A 24,874-nucleotide genomic window follows, 5' to 3' on the forward strand; every position below is an offset into this window, starting at 1 on the left:
AGACATTCTTATTTGTGACCCATCCTTTGATCATTCCCCTGAACCAGCACCTACTTCAACATAACCTTCCAATTCCACACAGGTCCAGACACTCAGTGCAAACAAGTCCAGTGATCGACCCACAAATTATTCAGTACTTCTTTAGCATTTCCCAATACACAATATGCTGCAGAGATCTTCTCACGAGCCTGACCTTAACCACTCTTACTCGGAAATAAATTCCATTGATTTCAGAAGGATTTACCTCTCAAACAGTATGCTTAGGAATGATACCCTGGTCATTTAACCAGGGAATAACCCCCAGCAAGAATTATGTTTACAAGCAGAAGGTATTATTGGATATTGACCCACAGTTTACAGGTCCATTTGCAGGGAATTCAATTACACCCATGAAATCCTGCCCCTAATGGCATAGTCTTAAAATTTATTACATAAAGAAAACTGCACAAGGAGTAGCAATAGCTTCATGGCTACTTTTCCATATGCTTTGTGAAAGAAAGTGATCTGTATTCAAGCTGCTGGAGCAACTGAGACTCCACTCATTTTTGTTTTGTGTGACCTGTAACATCCAGCACATTATATGCACATATCCTGGGCATCAGGCCAACAGACCACGTTTGCAGCAGGAGAAGCAAAGGCTACGAACCTTATACTTAGCCTGTGGCTACTGCTTTTCAGCACATGAAGAAGTTTATAGACCAGCTGAATTTCTTTCCTTTCCTACAGTTACTGAAGTTGCGTGTGAAAGTGAAAAAGAACGCACGACGTTTCCAGCCACTAATTTCTTAGAATAAAATCCAGAACAGTAGTAGAACAGTCTGTGCAAAACTGGATTCTCCTTAACACATTAGTATTGAGTATACTTTTTAGACTCTTCAAGTCTGGAGTTTGTTCCCCATAAAACACCCACTGGAATCAATCAGCGATAAGATTAAGGCAGCAGCAGCGCGTCCCTTCAACACGCTTCCAGTGCCATCCTCTTTGAATGGTTCAGTCAAACAATAATTCCCACTGAACTTCATGCGATTCAATCCCAGGCTAGGTGTGTACAAAGGTCTATTTAAAGGGAAGCCCCAGTGATTTCAGTGAAGCTTACTCGCAGGTAAAGTCTTTTTTTGCTGCGGTCCGCTGGAAAGCCACAGCTGTTGAGAGAGAAACTAAAACTAACCTCGAATATTCCTCAGTAAAAACTAAGGAAGCAAGAGGAAGTAAAGCGGAAGAAATATTGCAATTTACCTTTTGGATTCCTGAACTCAGATCCATTCTTCAGCTTGCCTTCCCCGCTTCGCGCTTCCTCCTATTTGAATCTGCCTGAGGCGTGCAAATATGTATTGCTGTAATTCTTTAGCTGGGACAACAGCCTTGAAGTGAGTAAAAATCGCAAACTGCTGTAGGTACCGAGGAGCCCCGGGAGCTATTAGCAAATCCCACGTTCCAATGCCCAGCGTTTATTCACAAGCCGCCTGCACGGAGCCCCTTTAATTGGAGCTCACAACTCCTTTAAACACCCTGCCAGCCAATCAGAGAGGGCTCCAAACTTTTCCAGCCAATGCGAAGTGAGGCTTTCATCCTCAAGGTTCTTCGGCTCTCTTTTTAACCCCCTGAGGGAAAGGATGGAGCGAGCAGAGCCGCGCCGTTCTCCAGCTGTGGAGGCAGCGCTCGCCCAGCTGCTTCGCGCGAGGAGACTGCAATGATACCGCCCCGGGATCTTGCGTCTCCTGCTTTCCCTTTTAAAGGATGAAGGGGGAAGCCTTGCGCTTAAGCAAGCCAGTTCATTCACAGAAAGAGGAAGTGAGTGTGTTGCGGGACCTGGGATATTATTAGCCCATTGAATCCAAAAATAATTTCTGATCTAAACTGTGTGGCCCCCTCCATCGTTGCGCTAATCAGACATTTTATTTAAGCCAAATGCATATTTTTAAGCCATGGCAACGTTTGTTTGTTACTGGTGTCTGCAGCTGGAGAAAAAAAGAAAAGAGGGCAGTGCCTGCAAAAAGGGTGGTGTAACTCAAATGCCATTTTAAATACTTGCTTTTCCTCTGCCAGACTTAGATGGCCCAGCCAGCAGCAGTTTAGATCTGGGATAACTTTATGCCGGTTTAATTTGTACCTCCTTGTTGTACACCAGGTTCTTGTGTATTAGGGTCGCTCCATTAATGTGATGGATGTTGCGTTAACTTTGGCTGCCAGAAATGAAATGAGTAAAAAGATACACGTATGAAGTGAGACTGAAAGTTAAGAGGTGCCTGTCCTGTACACCTCAGATGCCTGACAAAGTACAAGATTCTTTTGGGGCAAAGAAAATGTATTTCTGTTCCGCAGTCGTTTTGTGTTTTTAATTTGTATATTGAATTTTGGGATCTCATTTAGGAAACAAGTGAGGGGATGGAAGCTTCCCATGGACTTTGGGGCAATTGAGGTTTTGTGGCTTAGATCAGGAGTCAGCAACCTTTTTCAGCTGTGGGCCAGTCCACCGTCCCTCAGACCATGTGGCGGGCCTGGACTATATTTTGAAAAAAAGTAATGAACGAATTCCTATGCCCCACAAATAACCCAGAGGTGCATTTTAAATAAAAGCACACATTCTACTCATGTAAAAACACCAGGCAGGCCTCACAAATAACCCAGAGATGCATTTTAAATAAAAGGACACATTCTACTCACGTAAAAACCACACTGATTCCTGGACCGTCCGTGGGCCAGATTAAGAAGGCGATTGGGCCGCATCCGGCCCATGGGCCTTAGGTTGCATACCCCTGGCTTAGATAAAGCACAAGAGATGTTGTGGATTAAGAAATTCAAGGGCATGAGCTAGCATGAGAGTCTTTTGCATTAAAAACCCCCACACCCTGGTTTAATGGATCAATGCCTTGTCGTGGCGAAGGGGCTTGAATAACTCAGAGAAGCTATGAAGCTATGCCATGCAGGGCCACCCAAGATGGACAGGTCATAGTGGAGAGTTTTGACTAAACGTGATCCACCTGGAGAAGGAACTGGCAAGCCACTCCAGTATCCCTGCCAAGAAAACTCCATGGACAAAGACAACAGGATTATTATTGATTTTCATTTTTTTAAATAAACACCACCCCTGCAAAAAAGGTTCTTTAGCAAGAGAAAAAAAGATATCCAATCCAGTGATAAAATCCTTTATTGCAAAGTCCAAAGATATTGTGCATCTGCTTTGTTTCCATTTCTTGCAGTTGCCTTGAACCTAACAAAGGATGTGTGTGTGTGTGCACAAAACACTAAAATGAGAGATCCAATCCAAATTGTAAAGAACACGGCTCTCTCGTTGTTCTGGAGACTCAAAACATACTTTTCCAAAAGTTTTAAAGGAGGGTTTTCAAATTTATTTTCCTATTTTCTAGCCTGGATGTTAACTACGTCTCTGTGAAGTGGCCCTAAACCAAACCTGCCGTTTCCCAGTTTTAACACACTGTTATGTCTTACTCAAATTTCTTCCACATGTTCATGAGGAAGAAATAGGAAAACAACTTTGGTTTCTTTGTTCAATGATGTAAATGGAAATAGGTTCTTAAAAGGTGCGGTCTTGTTCCTTGGACTGCAATTCTGAGCATATTCACAAACCAGTAAGGCTGCAATCCTAAATCCGCTTCCTATGGAGTAAGCCCAGTTGGACAAAGTTGGACACACTTCCAAGTATGCATGCGGAAATTTGTGTTATACGTCACACTGAAGAGAATGGGATTTACCTTTGATACATGGTCTAAGATCTTTAGTCCATGAAAGCTAATGTCAAAATAAAATGGGATCATCTTTTAAGATGCTACAAAACTTTTTGTTGTTTATACTTGGGCTGCATACACATTACTGTTTCTTCTGACCCCAGCATGCTGACACCACTGGTGTCAGAAGGCACATACACATGTATCCTGCAGCTTCATTAGTAATACACCTGTTTGATGTGTTTCCCCACAAACCAGCTTCCAACTGATTAGAAAACAGAAACTGCAGTTAAGCAGAAGTGTGTACATTGGAAGCATCAATTGTGTGCAGGCAGATGACAATTTAAGTGAATTGGAGTTCAGCACAGAGGAACAAGTCAGTTAATGTGCATTGGCATGTACAGCAAGACAAGAAAGTGACTTGAAATGCAGTGGCGAGAGGGAGACACAACCTTGCTGTGTTTCAGGCAAGGTCTTTATGCGGCAGTCCTATACCCACTTTCCTACTTTTATGATTTTGTGGCTTTAAGACCTATGCCACAAGTGATACAGGGAAACAAAATTTTGAATTGTAAACAAAATTGCATGTGGGCTATAAGGATGGCACCTAGTGACAGAGTAACCATCTTAGTCCATCATGAATCAACATTATTATTTTTATTATTTTTAAATTACATTGCATATCTCCCTTCATCCATAGATCCCAGGGTGGTTCACAGCCTATGTGTTGACAACTTCAAAGGCTCAAACATGTTGCATCCAGAGCTTCTGTGGCAGGTGTGGAGAACTTTCGGGCCTCCGCATGTTGCTGAACTACAACTCCCATCAGCCCCAGCAAGCATGGCCTATGGAGTATGGGAGTTGTAGCTAGAGCAACATAAGGCAGGCCAGGGACATGGGTGGCGCTGTGGTCTAAACCACTGAGCCTTTTGAGCTTGCCGATCAGGAGGTTGGCAGTTCAAATCCCTGCAACAGGGTGAAGTCCTGTTGCTCGGTCCCAGCTCCTGCCAACCTAGCAGTTCGAAAGCACCCCAAAAAGTGCAAGTAGATAAATAGGTACCGCTCCGGTGGGAAGGTAAATGACATTCCTGTGCACTGCTCTGGTTTCACCAGAAGCGGCTTAGTCATGCTGGCCACATAACCCGGAAAAACTGTCTCCGGACAAACGACGGCTCCCTCAGCCTGTAAAGTGAGATGAGTGCCATAACCCCAGAGTCATTTGCGACTGGACTTAACTGTCAGGGGTCCTTTACCTTTACCATTTTAAGGCGGGCCAAAGGTTCTCCACACCTCTTCTATTGGAACAACATGATCTTCAGTTATACTCATTTTTATTACTAATAGATTGAGTTTCAGATCCTTCTTAAATTCTTTTTATCTAATTTTGCATAAGCAGATAGCAGCCACACCCGTACTGATCTTCAGATTTTTGACGAGAACCAAATAGCATATAGTGAGGATTGTTGGAGTCATCTCACACATTGTATCTGTCGCTGAGTGTACGCTCCACAGAAAACAACAGCAACAACACGGTCAGACCTTGGTCTATGATTGTCTGCCTTCATGAAAGAAGTTTGCAATCATTTTTGCTACATTCACACACATTATTAGGTGTTTGCATAAAACATCTTACATAATAAGATGCACACCATAAAAAAATCTAATATGAAAAGCAGCCCATAGCATCCAGCTCCACATGAATCAATAAAATACTGAGCAAGGGATCTTTACAAATACATTTTGAGTTTTGGGTATGCCTCAAGATAGTTCCTCAAGAGTTATTTGCAGCTGCTTTGTGTTTATCATGGAACACAAATTTAAGTGTCCCAAAGCTCACAAATAAACAAACAAGAATACATGAAATGGTCTGCAATCAACTGTAAGCAGGTTAGCTTAACAGGTAGAATTCTAGTCCCTTAGGGTTTTTCTAGACGTTCCCAGTCCCCATTATTGGCTTGAGAAGATAAATCATTTGCTTCATTGAAACTTATCATTGTCTCTGGTCACATTTTAAAACCCCATCAAAAAAAGAAAAGAAAAAACATTAATGAAACATAGGAGACAGCAATAGCCAGACATGACTATTCAACTTTGAAATGGCATTTGAGCACCAAACAAGCTGAGTAATGAAAGCATTCGGGTTAGAAGCAAGGGGGAAATAAACAGAAAGTTCTGAAGGACATTGTCATGGAAGACGCTGAGATGCTCAGGCAGTGTGTTGTCTGGGCATGGTTCCAAAAAATATTTTCTCCGACTGCCTCTGACTAATACATCTGTCTTATGCCTGTCTGCTTGTTATGAAGAAACTAAATCGTTTTCTGACTAAATGTAGATTAAATCTCTGTAACAGTCATACTCTGGGAACTGACGTGACAGGCTGATGAAGGAGGAAATGGTCTTCATTATTGGAAAGTGTGCAGCATGGGAGATCACCTTCTTCCTGTGTGTATTTCGCAAATCTGATGCATCCTGAGGTGAATTAATGGGTGAGTAGTCCTTTAAAGCAGCCTACAGTGACAAAAGGAAAAGAATGGTTGCAATTTGGTAAATCAGTAGTAACTTGAAATCAACGTGATGTCTTAACTAAACAGAATTCCTTTCTTATTCTGACAAGATGTGTGGGAAAGAAAAGCCTAGACTTCATGTCTCCTTTTACACCCTTTTATAGTTGTTTAAACTAGATTGCTGAAGTAAAAAGATGTGATAGGACAGCTAGCCTCTCACTTTTATATATTCACAACGTTTTTGATCGAGGTGCAAAAAGTCATCGATGGATCAGTCTCATGTGTTACCTCACACATTGCAGATTAAGAAGACATAGACACATAAAACCAATGTTTGTGTTAGAATGTAACTTGTTATGGAACTTGTAGATGAAGGAAGGAAGATTAAAAAAAAGGAATTAAACCAGAGGCAGAGCAAACTGCTCCAGTACCCGGAGTGGCATTCGTCCCAGGGAGCGTGGCGCATGTCTCAGGGGGCATGACACATGTCCTGGGGGGCATGGCGCAAATCCCGAGGTGTGTGCTGTGAGTGGCGCACACCCTGGGAGGTGCCGTCAATCGGAGGTCGGCATTTTGTTGCCCCCCCCTTTGGAATGGCACCCAGGCCAGGCCGCCTGCCCCCGCCCCCACCTCAGAACGCCCCTGAATTAAACAATTCCTACATAAATGTGGCATGTGAACCAGTGTTTAATGCTCAGAACCATACTTAAAAGTGCTGGTTTTGACATTTGTTTTTTTTTTTAATAATCATTTTTATTGTTTTATCTGTACATACATCTACATCGATCGGAAAGAAACTTTACTGTACAAAGAAGAAGTTAAACAAAAAGCATACAAGTTCCAAAATATATCATGTCATTTTTTACATAATTTAAAAGTTGTTGCGATTCATCAACTTCATTTTACGACTTGTTTGTTTCAGTTCCTTTTCCCGTTTCGATAATTCATTTTTGTCCAACTCCTCTTGTAATCGACTTCCACCTCTCTCTCTTTCAGACTTGTTTTTCCATATATTCAGTTTTGCGCTCTCTAAAATTAATCCCGTCACGTATTATCTTACAAGTTAAACATAGGTCTTTGACTTAGGTTACAATCACTGTTGCAGTTTGTGTTACTAACTTACAGGCGTTTCATGTCTTACCATACTCCTTCAAATATTCTGTAAATTTGTTCCATTCCTTTTGAAACCTCTGTTCCTTTTGGTCTCTTATTCTCCCCGTTAGCCTAGCCAGCTGCAAATATTCTAGCATTTTCTCTCTCCAGTCCTCTACAGTCGGAATTTCAGTCGTTCTCCACCTCTGGGCCAAAATAACTCTCGCGGCAGTGGTGGCATACATGAAAAGTTTATGGTCATCTTTTTTTATGTTCCTACTCAGTATCCCTAGTAGTATTTCCTCCGGTTTTTTTTGGGAAGGTATATCTTAATAATCTTTTCAATTCATTATATATTTGCTCCCAGTAAACTTTTACCTTTTCACAAAGCCACCACTGATGGTAATAGTCACCCTCTTTGGCATTACACTTCCAGCATTTCTTGTTATTAGATTTATTAATTTTGGCTAATTTAACGGGCGTTAAATGCCATCTGAACATCATTTTCATGATGTTCTCCTTTAGAAGGGTACAGGCCGTAAATTTAATCTGATATTTCCAAAGATTTTGCCATTGATCAATGTGAATGTTACGGCCCAAGTCTATTGCCCATTTAATCATACATTCTTTGGTAAGTTTATCTTTTGTGTTACATTCCAACAGGAGGTCGTACATCTTTGTTAATAATTTATCTTTGCCTTCCACAATTTCCAATTGAAATTTAGATTTGTTGGTCTCGAATCCGTGATTTTTGTTATCGTTTTTAAACAGGTCCTGAATCTGGTAATACTGGAGCCACCCTATACCTTTCTCTTTCAGTTGTTCATATGTTTTGATCTTCCATCCCTCTTTCGATTCCACGAGGATATCCTCGTAACTTAGCCAATTCGACTCCATGTTCGTTTTTTTGATAGTCAGGACTTCTGTTGGTGACAACCACCTTGGGGTTTTTCTTTCCAAAATACTTTTGTTTCTAGTCCACACTTCATACAGTGGTTTCCTAATCACATGGGATAGGAAGCCCCTGTGTGATTTAACTTTATCATGCCACAAATAACTATGCCATGTGAATCTGTTATTAAATCCTTCAAGATCTAGAAGGTCAGAATCTTTTAACGAGATCCACTCTTTTAGCCACACTATACAGGAGGCCTCATAATACAATCTGAGGTCCGGCAGTGCAAAGCCCCCTCTTTCCCTTTTGTCCGTTAGGATCTTAAACTTGATCCGCGGTGTTTTTCTTTGCCAGATATATCTCGAAATTTCCTTCCTCCACTCCTCAAATATACCGACACCCTTTAAAACTGGTATCATTTGAAACAGAAATAAAAGTCTAGGAAGTATGTTCATTTTCACTGTGGCTATTCTCCCCCACAGTGAGAGATATAGTTTTTTCCAAGTTTCTAAGTCTTTTCTTATGTCATTCCAGATTTTAATGTAATTATCGTTATATAAATTTATATTCCTTTCTGACAGCCAGATACCAAGATACTTTACCCTCTTTACCATCTCGATTCCATATTTTTCCTGCAGTTCTTTCCTTTCCTTTTTTGTCATATTTTTAATGATCATTTTGGTCTTTTTCCTATTCAATCTGAATCCTGCAAGAGTTCCAAATTTGTTCATTTCTTTCAATAACTCCTCTATGCTGGTGTCAGGGTCTTCCAATGTTAAAACTAGGTCGTCGGCGAAGGCCTTCTGCTTATATTCCCTCCGACCAACTCTTATCCCTTTTATCTCTTTGTTGTTCCTGATCTTCTCCAAAAGAACTTCCAAAACCAAAATAAATAACAGGGGTGATAAAGGGCACCCCTGCCTTGTTCCTTTGGAAATATTTAATTCTTCTGTTAAGCTATTATTTATTATTAATTTAGCCCTCTGCCTTGTATAGATCGCCTCAATACACTTTCTAAATCTTACTCCCATACCTCTTTTTTCTATTAATCTTTTCATAAATTCCCATGATATATTGTCAAACGCCTTTTCGGCGTCGACAAATATCAATGCTGCTTTTTTATCTATTCTCCACTCCAGCAGTTCAATAATGTCGACCACATTTCTGACGTTGTTTCTCATTTGGCGTCCTGGTAAAAATCCCGCCTGATCATTATGTATTATTTCTGATAGGACTTTTTTGAGTCTAGTTCCCATGATATCCGCAAATAGTTTGTAATCTAGGTTCAAGAGGGAAATAGGTCTATAATTTTTCACGTCCAGCAGGTCCGAATTTTCCTTAGGAATTAGGGTAATAAAAGCTTCCTCCCATGACTTGGTTTTGACATTTGAATGGCGGGCCCTCAGTCAGGACTTGGGACTGGTTCTGGTGGTGAAGTATGCCACACAGTTTGCCCTTTGCCCCCTAGATACAGAGAACAGCATCTTGCCACCATTGTTGAAATAAGATGCAACTGCCAGTCTGGTCAGTTTCAGTCTATGGAAGGAAGTCGCCATGTTTTCTACCTCAGATAGCATAATGTCTTAAGGTATACCTGACTTTTAAAGCCCTTGGGACCAGGCCAGGATACCTGAATGATTTCCGACTTCTGCATGTACCTACCTGGACCTTAAGAACTTCTTTGGAGACCCTTCAGCAGGTGCTGTCACCACCAGGCAAAGTGCAAAAAAGCCCCACGGATTTGTCATTTTAGTGTGATGCAAAGGCATTTACATTTTTCCAGTCTTTATCCCTTCCATATGAGCTTGGGTACTCATGTCGTTGACAGATACTGTCCCTGTAAGCCAATTTTCTGTAGTGTAGCAACGCTGCTTGCATCTCTGTGTCTACCTCACATGAGAATGGAATGGGAGTAGGAAAGAAGTCTATTTGCCACTCTGAAGAATGGTAGGGTTCTTTTAAGTTATGAAATAAATTAATAATATGGACACGAACCTTGTTTGTGTCTTGGATCCATACAGAGAAATCCACACATGGTATCAATTGTGCTTATATTTATTGTTCTAAAATAAAAGAAATTTGCAAAGATGACTACTGCTAAATATATATTTTCACACTGCTTTTGACTCATCGGGTTTTTGTATTGCTCTTTTCTTGTGCAAAATTCAGGGCTTTCTTTCGATAAGACCATGAACGAATCACTAGCATAGAGGAGTGGGGCCCAGGGAAGATGAACACTTTTACAGAGTTGGTTTTTTCCTTTTTCCTTTTTGGCGATATATTTTTTAATCTACTCTTTTGAAATGAGGAATAACAATACCAAGAATCATTGACAGAGAGGTCAATATTCTTCACAGATAATCTAATCCTGCAGACTCTAAAATAAATGAAAATGAAGTTGAGAAATGACTGGAAGAGCAGTGTGAAATGAAAAAAAAGGGGGGGGAGGCACACAATTAAATCCAGGCATCAGCTTTCATATTGATTGCAAGTAAAGCAAAGGAAGAAGTTTCTGTATGTCAAATTTAGCTGTGATTATTTGTCCATAATTATATACTTTGGTGGAAAGGCAATATTGCTCTTGTTCTGGTCTGAGAGATATTTTGTGGCAATGAATTATTATAATCAGAATGCTAGTCCTACTCGCATGGACAATACTTGCTCAACAGGATTTATTCAACAAAGTTACATTGAAGAGGCATACATCTTCTCTGCAGTCATGTACTTTTCACATGTTCAAATAACGGTATACTAGTGTATCGTTTTGTAGGCTATTTGATCCGTGTGGCAAGACCAGGTGTAGGCAACCTTGGCTCTCCAGATGTTTTTGAACTACAACTCCCATGATCCCTAGCTAACAGGGCCAGTGGTCAGGGATCATGGGAGTTGTTGTTCCAAAACATCTGGAGAGCCAAGGTTGCCTATGCCTGGGCAAGACCAACATGATCTCTGAGGGTATAAACAGAGCCACCAGTGGACTCACAACATACAACCAGCATGTGAGAACAAATCCCTTCAAGCATATAGTATATCAGCAACCACATGTTTTAAGCCTCTTTATTGATGCCACCATCACCAGAGGAATTGGGGTATCTGTATCTATACAATCCACATGGGAACACAGCATATAAATAGCCACACTGCTTGGTTCCAGTCAGGCTGTGAGGTCAGTATTAATCCCATGCATTCCCAGAAGCATTTATGTGTTGGCCATCAAAATCCATTTAGAAAAAACAAAGGTACATCTGCATTTGACCTAGGCAATTTCCCCCCACCACTCATATCCTTTCTTGAAACAAGCTAGAGTGAATCACCGAAAAAAGTCCCCTTTAGAAGTCCTCAGAAATACAGACCTCTGACCAGAGAACAAGTCAGAACTCATAAAGTAGGCCAAATCTCTGCCTTACTAACTGTTATAAATGGCAAGAATCATAACAAAGTGTTGTAAGCTATTTTGAAAGGAGCTGATCATTGCCTTGCCCAGAAAATAATCTTTTTATTTACTTGTTTTGCCTGAGAAGCTTTTCAGTTTTGGATTTAAAATGGGTCCTATAGCATCCAAACCATTGCTTTTGTAAAAACTTTGTTGTATTGCCTCAGTTATTCATATGTCCCGGCTTCTTCTTGGCTGACAGTAGGTTTTCTTCTTTTTTTAATTAATGGTGTATTGCTGAAGTGCCACCACTTAAACTGCCATTTGCATCAGCAATAAATATTAATCAGCACCTATGAAAAAGAAAAGTGACATTGTTGGAAATGTAAGCGATTTTGGTGCTACCTAGAGCTCCCTTACTTCTTCACAGACATGGGAACAAATGGTGTTTACATGCTGTGGTATTTCAGCAGACAAATACTCCGGAGTCTCGGTAAATCTCTCACTTAAGTACTTGCTTGTAGGATCAAGAAAACAATTATAGGTTTAGAATAAAGTGGCTTAATCTTCAGAGTTTTGCATCAGTTTACAAAATCATCTTGGTTAAGACGAAAACATGCCTTACTTCAAATTGAACATGATAGGATGCTGCTCTTTTTCCTCTCGCTTTCAAGCCGGATAAAAGGACAAATCTATTTATTTTCTCATTTTCTCAATACAAGAGAGAGAGAGAGAGAGAGACCACAATCCAGTTTAAAAGGACATTGGATCAAGACCATAATTTCGAAGTGTCAAATCTGAGCTCCGATTAAAATCACAAATGGCAAGAAAAACAATGTTTGTAACAGGAGCACTGACAGGGCCAGTCAAGTGGGAATAGCACCACTATAATCATGTTTAAACTGATTCATGCTTTCACACAGTTAATTACAATGATCGGCTCAGAACTGTAAAGCTACATTAACTAGCAGAGGTTTGGAGTGTGTAGGAGGGGAGAGCTCTGTAGTTGCAGAACATCTTACAATTTATTCCTTTATGGTTCCTTATACACTATGGCAAAATCATACATTGGGACACTCCCACCCCACCCCCGCGATGGCTATGAAAAATCAGCACAGGTTGACCCCATAGCTCCCATAGTTGTACAAACAGAGGAAAGAATTGCTACTGCTAGTTGGCACATGGCTCATGAACCAGGAGCACGGCTCAGGTCAGTGAGGAGTTGTGTCTTCAGTTTTGTCGACTCAGTGGAACTCCCTCCCATTAGAAATCGGGCAAGCAGTTTCACATGCCGAGTTAAAATGGTTTTATTTCAGGGTGCCAATTGCACAGTGAATTTTGCTCTGATGTTTTATTCTCCAGTGCTTTAAAATGCAATGAATTTGCTTTGATGTTTTATTCTCAAAAGCTTTAATTTGTGTTTTAAATGTTGCCTGTTGTCTTGTTTGTAAACAGGTTTGAGACCCAGATGTGCAGAAAAGCAAGGTAAATAAAGAAAAGCCTTTATGTATGTTTTACTGGTTCGAGTGATTGGGAGAAGAGTATTTGAGAGTATTTGTAGTGGTTAGAGCAGGAGTAGGGGAACCCATGTTCAAGTCTCCACTTAGTCCTAAAGCTCTTACCTTCAGTTGTTACTGTGGAACTCAGCTTAGCTGTTGTTCTACCTCCTAGCACCTTGACTCTGAAATTTGTAGGAAAGTATGCAAAGCTCATGTAAAGAGCAAGAATGTTGCAGTGTGCATGATGGCCTCTACTTAAACTAACCAATAGGAGGGATTTTCATCAGTGGTGCAAAATAATGAGAGGAGGGCAGAAAATGCCAGTGCCTTCCTTTATGCCTGGCCCCCAATTTAATCAATTCATACAATCTGTATCTTGACATAGTTCACTGAGAGGCCTGTGAGAGGATACCCTGTTTCAGAGTATGGTGCTGGAGGAGACTCTTGAGAGTCCCATCATGGACTGCAAGAAGATCAAACCTATCCATTCTGAAGGAAATCAGCCCTGAGTGCTCACTGGAAGGACAGATCCTGAAGCTGAGGCTCCAATACTTTGGCCACCTCATGAGAAGAGAAGACTCCCTGGAAAAGACCCTGATGTTGGGAAATATTGAGGGCACTAGGAGAAGGGGATGACAGAGGCATAGCTGCCAAGTTATCCCTTTTTTAAAGGGATTTTCCCTTATGCTGAATAGGCTTCCTCGCGAGAAAAGGGAAAACTTGGCAGCTATGGACAGAGGACGAGATGGTTGGACTGTGTTCTCGAAGCTACGAACATGAGTTTGACCAAACTGCGGGAGGCAGTGGAAGACAGAAGTGCCTGGTGTGCTATGGTCCATGGGGTCACGAAGAGTTGGACACAACTAAACGACTAAACAACAACAACACAATAAACACATTGACACCCAATAGAATCCATCAAGTGGAGGGACCTCCACGGAGACCCCTTCTCGCACACCTTTGCATGCATTACCTGTAGCCCGAAAACCTAGGTAAGTGCACCAAATTCCAGTGTGAATTCACGTATCCCTTAGGTAATTGAGTTGTCCTCTTCTAAACCTCACTGTTCAAGTCCTAGTCTGTTTAATCCTGATTTGTCTTGGTTGCCCTGCTCCTAGCTAGCTCGAGCCCGCATATCAAGCTAGCTGTTTAGGGGCGTTTTTAATGTTTGATGTTTTATTGTGTTTTTAATATTCTGTTGGGAGCTGCCCAGAGTGGTTGGGGAAACCCAGCCAGATGGGTGACAGAGAGAGAGAAAGAGAGATAAATAAATAATCACATATAGGCAATATCCAGCATCACACCAATGGACACAAAGGAACTTGCCCTTCCTATCCTTGCCACTGCATCTCACCATGACCCCGCTCATCTGTATCAGACATTTTGCAGACCCTCCACAGCAGACCTTTTGGCCACATAGGGGTGCTGCAGGGGTGAGGAGAAGAAGGGGAACTTTCATTTCATAGAATCATAGAATTGCAGTGATGGAAGCGATCCCGAGGGTCGTCTGTAATGCAATTCTGCCCACAGCCATCCCTGGGTGGGCTTGAACCACCAACCTGGTTAACAGCCAGACACACTGACCCAATGCGCCAGCTCAGGGATTTGCCTGAGTGGAAGCCCTTTGCACAAGTAGGCCGACACCATTGAATGTTTTACAATTGTATTTGATTGTTGTTTGATTTTTGTAAGTTTCTTAAAAAGCTGGTGCTTGAAAACAGGCCAGGCTCCCAAGAAAGAAACTATGCCACTGTTGTAATGTGCTAGATTGGCCTCAGATTAATTTACTCCGTTGTGAATGTTTTTAAATAACATATTGTACTTGGTTTGTATATCTTTACAGCCTATTATCATTGGTTTGCATGTTAGCACCCAGGTAAAAGGTACCTAATATTCATTGGTCTGTATTTCAAAGCATGGAACAAACAAATCAGTTCATACTTTTCTACACAAGCAACCACAATGTGAATGAATTTAATTTGGTCTTTGAAAACAAGAGCTTTCTCTTGTTTTAATGCAGGGCAGGATCTGTTGTTGATGATGCGATCGTAGATATGATCATAGATATCTCATATTGTATTTTGTGCCAAGATTTCCGCCTTACGTCTGCTTGAAAGATCCCTGTGGAAATTTTACAGGAGAAATCCTAGCTCCAGTGGTATTAGTGACAGGGCTCCTGCAGACTTTAACAGGCCCTGTATTTCACCTTGTGGATTTATCTCTGTTCATCCATTTAGCTTAATGCTGAACTTGTTCATTACCTTGTTGTTGCTCTTTTTTCCCTTAAAAAAAAAAATCAAATCTCAGCAGCCCATTAATCTTACAGAGGCTCCCACTCAGAGCCTGTCTGCTAATTTGATTTAGGACACCGTAACTCTTTAGTCCTGTCACTAGAAAATATATCCCCTCTTTGTTCAACCATGCTTAGAGAAGTACTCAGTCTGGACTGGCATCAGGATGGAGGGATTATTACGACACATCCCTTTGGCTGGAAGACGTCTGAGAATAACACTACACTTGCCGGCCTAAAAGTTTGGCTTCTACAAATACAATCAGGGATATCAGTCTGAAAAGTTAACCAGTTGAAATGGACATCTACTAATCAATAGGACCCACTTCTTATGGTGTGTTAATCTTAGGCACATTCTGGGGAGGGGGAAGTCGCTGGGATGAGTGTGCTATAAACTGCTGTGCCCCAGACGGTAGCTAAGTGCAGGAATTCTGTGAAGTTTTTTAACAGCAGAAAAACAGTTTTACTGGGCCAAAGCAGCAGCCAATGTATCCTATTATCCTTTCTGTAAACAAATCCTAGATGCTATAATGAGCTTCTCTGATTTCCTAAGAACTGTTTCCTAAGAACGGTTTCAGAGGGAGCCAGAACACATGTTATAGTTGCCATGAAAATGTCAACAAAATGAGCGATTCCTGCCTCAGCTGTGACATCATTCCTTATATTATTGAACTCTGGAGGTCTGCTATGTATCACTTTGGCAACAAAATGGACTACGGGGGGGGGGGCGTAGGGTGGCTGTGTTTCTCAACTGCAGCATACCAAGCGGGAGCACCACAGTGGAAAGGTTGGCATGGTGCAAATGCACAAGTGGAGCCAATCCAGTGCTCCTGCTGGCCTGTTTGCACCATGCCAACTCTGCCCCTATGACCCTCCCCTTCTCCATCCCAGTATGCAGTAGTGACTCAGCACAATACCACAATGCCATCCACTGCTGAAAGTGGGGCAACCAAAAAACAAGAGGGCACTTTATTTATAAAATGTATAATTCACTTACTATACAAAAGAAACCTCTGTGCTGTGCTAAGACTTGGGCCTGTTCAGATGTGACCTCCTTGCCCTCTGCCCTTGGTTCCGTCAGGATGGCTCCCCTTACCTGCAATTTACTTTTAATTAAAATTCATGCAATTGCCAGGAGCAGTCAGCATGACAAGGTGCTGCTTAGGAACAGACCTCCTGGTAGCAACATCACTGCCTCTTACTGGGACTGCTGATTGGAAGAGTGACGCCACTTCTAGTCTTGCCTGTAGGATATACTGGCTGCAGGCATTGTTGCTGTTTAGTTGTTTAGTAGTGTCTGACTCTTCGTGACCCCGTGGACCAGAGCACGCCAGGCACTCCTGTCTTCCACTGCCTCCCGCAGTTTGGTCAGACTCATGTTGGTAGCTTCGAGAACACTGTCCAACCATCTTGTCCTCTGTCGTCCCCTTCTCCTTGTGCCCTCAATCTTTCCCAACATCAAGGTCTTTTCTGGGGAGTTTTCTCTTCTCATGAGGTGGCCAAAGTATTGGAGCCTCAGCTTCACGATCTGTCCTTCCAGTGAGCACTCAGGGCTGATTTCCTTCAGAATGGATAGGTTTGATCTTCTTGCAGTCCATGGGACTCTCAAGAGTCTCCTCCAGCACCATAATTCAAAAGCATCAATTCTTTGGTGATCAGCCTTCTTTATGGTCCAGCTCTCACTTCCATACATCACTACGGGGAAAACTCATAGCTTTAACTATATGGACTTTTGTCAGTAAGGTGATGTCTCTGCTTTTTAAGATGCTGTGTAGGTTTGTCATTGCTTTTCTCCCAAGAAGCAGGAATCTTTTAATTTCGTGACTGCTGTCACCATATGCAGTGATCATGGAACCCAAGAAAGTAAAATCTCTCACTGCCTCCATTTCTTCCCCTTCTATTTGCCAGGAGGTGATGGGACCAGTGGCCATGATCTTAGTTTTTTTGATCTTGAGCTTCAGACCATATTTTGCGCTCTCCTCTTTCACCCTCATTATATCCAATGCCTAAGCCAAATCATGTACATCTTCATATTCACATATTCACATGTACATATTCAATAAAGTTGTGACCTATTTGATCCCAATTGTTGTCCTTGTCTGGTTATTCATTGCTATAGGAGCAACCCTTTTTAATTCCTCCTCACTTTCTGCCACCAAGGTTGTGTCATCAGCATTATCTGAGGTTGTTGATATTTCTTCTGGCAATCTTAATTCCGGTTTGGGATTCATCCAGTCCAGCCTTTCGCATGATGAATAAGCAGGGAGACAATATACAACCCTTGTCGTACTCCTTTCCCAATTTTGAACCAACCAGTTGTTCCATATCCAGTTCTAACTGTAGCTTCTTGTCCTACATAGAGATTTCTCAGGAGACAGATGAGGTGATCAGGCACTCCCATTTCTTTAAGAACTTGCCATAGTTTGCTGTAGTCAACACAGTCAAATGCTTTTGCGTAGTCAATGAAGCAGAAGTAGATGTTTTTCTGGAACTCTCTAGCTTTCTCCATAAGGAAGATGACCTGGGGGACTGCTTGGCTGGCAGCCAGCAGTTCATTCCAGGAAGTTCTCAGGACAAAAAGAAGATTGAAGAGAGAGAGAGAGAGAGAGAGAGAGAGAGAGAGAGAGAGGTGGCATTCCTTCTCATTTTACCAGGTCTGGAAAGGTCACGCTTACCCACTAGTCACATGCAAGGAAGGATGCTCCAGGCCAGGAGGAACAGGAAGATATGCTAGCAAAACAAGGAATGTTGTACTTGACTGCTCCCAATGGATTGCATCCCACACTGCTTACTGTGGTTGGATTGACACTGACCTGTTTAACACTACAGTATTAGAATGATATTAGATCTATAATGCAGAATATAAAAAACAGCAACTAAGCTATCACAAAGGCAAGCAGTACGTTGCACATAAAAGCACAGGTATGAAATAAATCAGCAGGTAAAACTTAACAAAATGGAAATAAACAGCATAAATTTTTTTTAAAAAAGCTGAGTAACTGGCATATTAAGTTAAACTCTGTTGTACCGTCAGGAGTTGCCCTACAGGGCTGTTATTGGTAATTGCAATGTAACAGATACAGTATATGAAGGGCTATCTTCAAATCAAAGTTGGTACCAAAGAGAATTAACCAACAGGATGGATGCTGCTGGATGGGATGGATTTAATTGAACGCAGTGAGGACTGAAGCAACCTGTGCACAGGATCGCAGCCAACATTAGTGGTTCCTGTTTTACGGGTAGACAACTGTTTAAATGAAACAAAAGTATACTCTGCACTAAGTTAGAGCTGCCTGGGGATTGTAGTCTGCAGTTTTATGTGCCCATTTCCTTCAAGCAGTCCATAAAAATAGCAATTTCTATAGAAACTGCCTCTTCGTCACTTACACAGAGAGACATAATGCACTGTTTACAGATACTATTGCCAATTAGACACAATACTTACCAGGAGTCCCTTGGTGAGGATCTATTAAAGCATAGAATCAAAATTGTAGAGTTGGAAGGGATCATGAAGGTCATCAAGTCCAACCACATGCAATGTAGGAATCTCAGCTAAAGCATCCATGATAGATGGCCATCCAACCTCTGCTTAAAAACCTCCAAAGAGGGAGTCTGTTCTACTGTCAAACAGCTCTTAATGTCATAAAGTTCTTCCTCATGTTAATTGGAATCTTATTTCTTGTAACTCAAAGTCATTGGCTTGGTAACTCAAAGTCTCCTACCCTCCAGAGTAGGAGAAAACAAGCTGCTCCATCTTGCATGTTGACAGCCCTTGAGATATTTGAAGATGACTATCATGTCTCCTCTTTTTCCAGGCTAAGCATCCCCAACTCCCTCAAATGTTCCTCGCAAGGCTTTGTTTCCAAACCCTTGACAATCTTGGTCACCCTCCTCTGCACATTCCCAGCTTGTCAATATCCTTCTTAAATGTTGAGTGCAGAATTGGACACAGTATTCCAAGGGTGGTCTGACCAAGGCAGAATAGAGTGGTACTATTCCTTCCCTTGATCTGGACCAGGCTTCCTCAAACTCGACCCTCCAGATGTTTTTGGCCTACAACTCTCATGATCCCTAGCTAGCAGGACCAGTAGTCAGGGATGATGGGAATTGTAGTCTCAAAACATCTGGAGGGCCGAATTTGAGGAAGCCTGATCTGGACACTATACTTCTGTTGATGCAGCCTAGAATAGAATTAGCTTTTTTGCTGCTGCATCACACTGAGGACTCATGTTAAGCTTATGGTCTGCTAAGACTGTCTGGGCTGAAGCTTGGGATTTAGTCAAATGAGATAACTTGATGCTGAAGAGCAACATATATCTCTCTCCCTCCCCCCTCCCCCCTCAATTAAACAAATCAATACTCCTGATCCTAATGCTCTACTAGATCCTGAATCAACCAAAAAAAATGCTGCTTATCCTTCAAATGGAGTATTGGATAGCCTGTGTCAACTGAACATTTTTCTGTATGTCAGCATAACTCATTACAGTAAAAGCAAGTAATCAGAATAATATATTAAAATGCCACCATCTCTATTATATGGTGCATTATGAATGTTTGGAAAAGCTATTTTTAGAATTAATAGTACTGTGTAAACCTACATCAGGCCACTTTTCAACTGAATAATATTCATTTTAAAAATATGATGTGAAGTTTAGGAGCATACCAGTTTAGTGATTCAGTGCTTTAGTGCATACCCTGGATAAGCTGTCATGCTGAGAATCTCACCCGCTAAATCACTGTGGTACGTTGCATTATGACGTTCACTCTCTTGCAAGTGTGTGTGTGTGTGTGTGTGTGTGTGTGTGTGTCTGTGTAACTCTTTGTTTTCTCCTTTGCTGGAATAGGTGGTTCAGTATTAAAAATGTACCTTCTAAATTAAGCACTTACCCCCACCCCCAGGCAACTCCTGAATGTGCAAAATATTCAGCCAACCAGAAGCATGGATATATAGAGGTGTTTTTTTTCTGTACAGGTATCAAGCACTGGTCAGAACTGTAGGTTGTATTCATTTTCTCCCATATTACTGGATGCCTTGCATGGACTTCTGAAGGGGTTGCAGTTGAGATGGGGGAGTAATTACTACTGCATCTAAGGTAGTATTTCTGCACAGTTTAAATCAGGCTTCCTCAAACTCGGCCCTCCAGTTGTTTTTGGCCTACAACTCCCATGATCCCTAGCTAGCAGGACCAGTGGTCAGGGATGATGGGAATTATAGTCTCAAAACATCTGGAGGGCCGAGTTTGAGGAAGCCTGGTTTAAACGTTTGATTAAACAAGGGTTGAAAGTGGAATTATATTGCTTTCCCCCTCCTTTTCCATGTCTACTTAAACAGCTTAAGACACCTTATCTCCCCCCCCCGCCGCCCCCGGCATGTTTTTTAAGATTCTTGTCTTTTTTGGGAGTGACACCCTGGATATTGGAATACCAGGCTCCTTAGGTCCTTTTGATAGCTCATCAATACTATCTTATTGCATGCCAAGGCCCCATGAACCCGTTGCTCCCGTAGCAATGAATAACCAGACAAGGACAACAATTGGGATCAAATAGGTCACAACTTTATTGATTAAAGATGTGCATGATTTGTCTTAGGCATTGGGTACAACAATTTTTCACTCTGGCCCACCTACTGGGAGTGCATCTAAGGGTGGACCAAATTTGATGGGGGCCCCCTATGACCTAAATTTGGTGAGGGGCCCCCACTTGAGGAGTGCTTTGCCCCCCCAGGGATGTCCTGTGCCTGAGCCTGCCTGCAATTGGTCAATCTGCAGGGAGGCCCCCCCCCCAGGCAACAACCTCAGATCGCAGGCACAAGCGTGGCCAGGCTGCAATGCTGCACGACAGCCTAAGGTAAGCAGACTTCTCCAAAACCTTTTAGCTGCAGCTGACTCCTTCATTCTTAAAGGTAAAGGTACCCCTGAATGTTAGGTCCAGTCATGGACGACTCTGGGGTTGTGCGCTCATCTTGCTTTACTGGCCGAGGTAGCTGGCGTTTGTCCTAGTATGCCCTGTGGAGGACCTTAAGGTCCACAAACATCAATATTCTGGAGATCCCGAGCCATAAGGTGGCTAGATTGGCCTCAACTAGGGTCAGGGCCTTTTCAGTATTTGCCCCAACTTGGTGGAATGCTCTTTCACAGGAGACCAGGGCCCTGCGGGATTTGTCATCTTTCCGCAGGGCCTGCAAGACAGAGCTGTTCCGCCTGGCCTTTGGGTTGGATTCAGTCTGACCCCTGTGTTTTCCTCCCTCATGGTTTGGATTTACGGACTACTTAAAATGAGGCTGCATTTTTAAATTCTAAATTTTAATATTGTATTTTAATCTGTATTTTAATTAATTGTTTTCTTTTTTTTTAATGTCTTATTGTAATTTTATTTGTGTTAGCCATCCTGAGCCCGGTTTTGACTGGGGAGGACGGGGTATAAATATTATTATTATTATTATTATTATTATTATTATTATTATTATTATACTTCTGGCAAACCACTTCGACGTGATTTCAAACTGCTAGGTGGGCAGAGGACAAGATGGCTGGACAGTGTTCTCGAAGCTACGAACATGAGTTTGACCAAACTGCAGGAGGCAGTGCAAGACAGGAGTGCCTGGCGTGCTCTGGTCCATGGGGTCACGAAGAGTCGGACACGACTAAACGACTAAACAACAACAAGGTGGGCAGGAGCTGGGACCAATCAACAGGAGCTCACCCCGTCGCAGGGATTCGAACCGCCGACCTTCTGATCAGCAAGCCCTAGGCTCTGTGGTTTAACCCACGGCACCACCCGCATCCCCCTTCATTCTTATCACAATCTTATTATTATTATATGTTGACACTGCATCCTTAGACTGAGCCAACTGACATCATGTACTTAGATTTTCAGAAAGCTTTTGACAAAAGTACCTCAGCGCTTGACGTTTTTCATAAGCTGTCACCATTGAAAAGGCTTTTGTGTTTGATGTGTGCTTGCCATTCTGCACATTTATTCAGGGCAGTCTCGAGCAGGTCGGCCGCCCTGGCGCTGAGGGGCGGAGATCGCTCCAGCGCCCCCGCCCTCGCAGGGTGCAGCATGGTTTCCGCGCGGCTTCGCCACCTTATGGCTCGGGATCTCTGCTTGTTTAAAAACCTCAAAGCAAAAAGAATAAAATTAAAAAAGTATTGATGTTGTTGTTTAGTCGTGTCCGACTCTTCATGACCCCATGGACCATAGCACGCCAGGCACTCCTGTCTTGCACTGCCTCCCGCAGTTTGGTCAAACTCATGTTCGTAGCTTCAAGAACACTGTCCAACCATCTCGTCCTCTGTCGTCCCCTTCTCCTAGTGCCCTCAATCTTTCCCAACATCAGGGTTAAAAACCATTTAAACAACTATCTAAAACCAACAGTAAACTAAAGACACACACGTTAGCATTCTAGGTAACGGGGTAGGATTGTTTAAACAAAAGATTTTAGCAGGCACTGAAAAGAGTAGAGTGAAGGAGCCCGCTCAATATCATATTGATTTCTAACATATTGATTTCTTACAAATGTGGAATGGGCATTATGTGGCACCCAGAACAATGCCATTCTGCAGATTGACGAGGCTGAGTGGGCAAATGAATATTCAGTCAAGTGATGAACATGCATGTGTGAACTCACCAAGAGGGCCAGTAGCAGACATCACAAATGCTGCCTGACACCAACATTCTTCGGCTCAAGATCCCCGAGCTGACGTAAGATGGATGCTCACATTGCTGTCCCAACTGCATTCTGCCACCTCAGTTTTGTGTGGGGAAGAATATCAGGATGTCTTCTTGCGCTGTCATTTCTCACAACAGCAAAACAGTGTGCCTTGCCACCACAAATTGAAGCCTTTCAGTTATCGAGAGAAACGGAATGGTCTTCATTCAGGAACACTGCTTATTTAAGTGTTGAAAATAAACTTTTGAGTACTTCATTGCTCCTAAGTTAGTTTACACAGGGTGATGGTCACACTCAAATTGATTTCTTGTGCTGCCAGAAGGAAGGAATAAAAGATTTTCAGTGCTGCTTAACAAAGCCTGTAACATAAATATGCCTGAGAGAAACTATCAAAATTATTAATGGTGTTTTTCTAACCTGTGTAATGAGGAGATACTCGCTTCAGACAAAACTGGTATCCCTGGGAATGTAAGATTTTGGTCTGTCTCCTCCTCTAGATGGTTTAATTGAGCTAGTTATAAATAGTGTATCAGTAAACAAGACCTATTGGGCCTGTGAATCATGCCTAAAATATTTGGGAGCCCTCCACAATTTGTCTGCTGGTAAAGACTGTGCTCATTAGGCCAGTCCAGATGTATTCAGTGATCCAGTGAGAGTCTAATTCCACCATCCGATAAATCATTGGAGCAGTAATGCTCTTGTTTGCTGACAGCTAGTGCAACAAGACTGAAAGAGCAGCCTGCTGAACTGTGGAAGGTATGTCTCTGTTGGAGCTGGGCTGATGTTGGCACTTTCATCAAGCTAGACTTTTGACAAGGTGTAATTATTATTATTTTCCCGGTGCTTCAACTTGTGCTTCAATTAATACTGAGAATTTCAAAGGGCAAGGTGGTTGAGGCAGTCTACTTCTGTAACCCCTCTCCCATCCATTTGGAAGCATACAGATATAATATGATTTGATCAAGAATCAAAGAAGAAAGCTCTTTGTCCTTCACAGCCCAGTTGGTACAAAATGGCTGCCATTTCTCCCTGTCAGACATTTTAGACTGTGGCAAAGATTCAGTCTTTTGCAGTCAGGGCGATGTTAACAATGTTTTGCTCCAGAAGGACAGGGTTCAAAATAGCATTGATCTTGTGGTCATTTGGCTTCTGGTGAAAATGTCAAACTTGGATGCAGATTCCTTAGCCAGTAGTCCTTATCTGAAAATACTTCTTTTCTGGGAAGGCTCTTGAGCACGTGGTTTCCCAAAAGACAATTCAAAGTGCGTGAAATTTCTCTGGAAGCTTCTGAACATTTATTTAACATTGATGTACCATTGTGAACAGACTGGGATGATGACCATCAAACTGGCTGTCAATCAGGGCAAGATGTAACAGGCCAGTAATGAGATTGCGTGTGGAGACCTTTTAACCATCCCCCGAAATAAATTCAGACAAGACTCAAATTTTGGTTTGGTTTTTGGCAGAATTTAGGCAACAACTTTATTGATTACAATCAAGTGAGTTGGTGCATAGGCACCAACCATAAGTCAGCCTTGGGTGAACACCTGGGACAGAGGCAAGCAGAAGCCCTGCTCGGCCTCCACTCAGATGAGCCCTAGACTCAGGCTCCGGGCAAAACACCACACAGGGAATACCCAATGCATAGGGATGGCTAGGCATGCTGCCACCTGAACCAGAGCCTATCCGCAACCTTACAAGATTTGCTATGTGGCAGGCGAACCCAGGTGGGACCAGCCAACCAGCCCAGTGGGGAAAATTCCTGCCGTGCCCCTGTCCCAATGACAGGCGACAGGTGAAGGCATAGCAAGGTCAAACGCAAGCCCTAAATATAGGGAGAGGTGGGCGGGTGTTCTGATGCAC

At 42.3% G+C, this 24,874-nt stretch overlaps 1 protein-coding gene and 2 long non-coding RNA genes across 3 annotated transcripts in view; 1 reads left to right on the forward strand and 2 right to left on the reverse strand.

Annotated features, from left to right (window-relative positions):
- LMCD1 (LIM and cysteine rich domains 1) overlaps positions 1-1,739 on the reverse strand; it is a 58,956-nt gene extending 57,217 nt beyond the window's left edge. The window contains exon 1 of the mRNA XM_035106584.3: positions 1,237-1,739. Coding sequence (XP_034962475.3) covers positions 1,237-1,263 — 27 coding nt within the window. The 5' untranslated portion in view covers positions 1,264-1,739. The remainder of the gene's footprint in view (positions 1-1,236) is intronic.
- Positions 1,621-13,087, forward strand: LOC148686958 (uncharacterized). Its single transcript, XR_015948264.1, has 3 exons — positions 1,621-1,791; positions 6,037-6,172; positions 13,006-13,087. It is a non-coding gene; the product is annotated as an uncharacterized LOC148686958 (long non-coding RNA).
- Positions 13,088-22,235: 9,148 nt separating this feature from the next.
- Positions 22,236-23,500, reverse strand: LOC148686959 (uncharacterized). The gene is made up of 3 exons (XR_015948597.1): positions 23,429-23,500; positions 22,970-23,323; positions 22,236-22,458 (listed from the first exon to the last, which is right to left on the reverse strand). It is a non-coding gene; the product is annotated as an uncharacterized LOC148686959 (long non-coding RNA).
- Between the last annotated feature and the right edge of the window lie 1,374 nt (positions 23,501-24,874).

This window comes from Zootoca vivipara, chromosome 2 (genome assembly GCF_965207765.1).
Source record: "Zootoca vivipara chromosome 2, rZooViv2.hap1.1, whole genome shotgun sequence".
Lineage (NCBI taxonomy): Eukaryota > Metazoa > Chordata > Lepidosauria > Squamata > Lacertidae > Zootoca > Zootoca vivipara.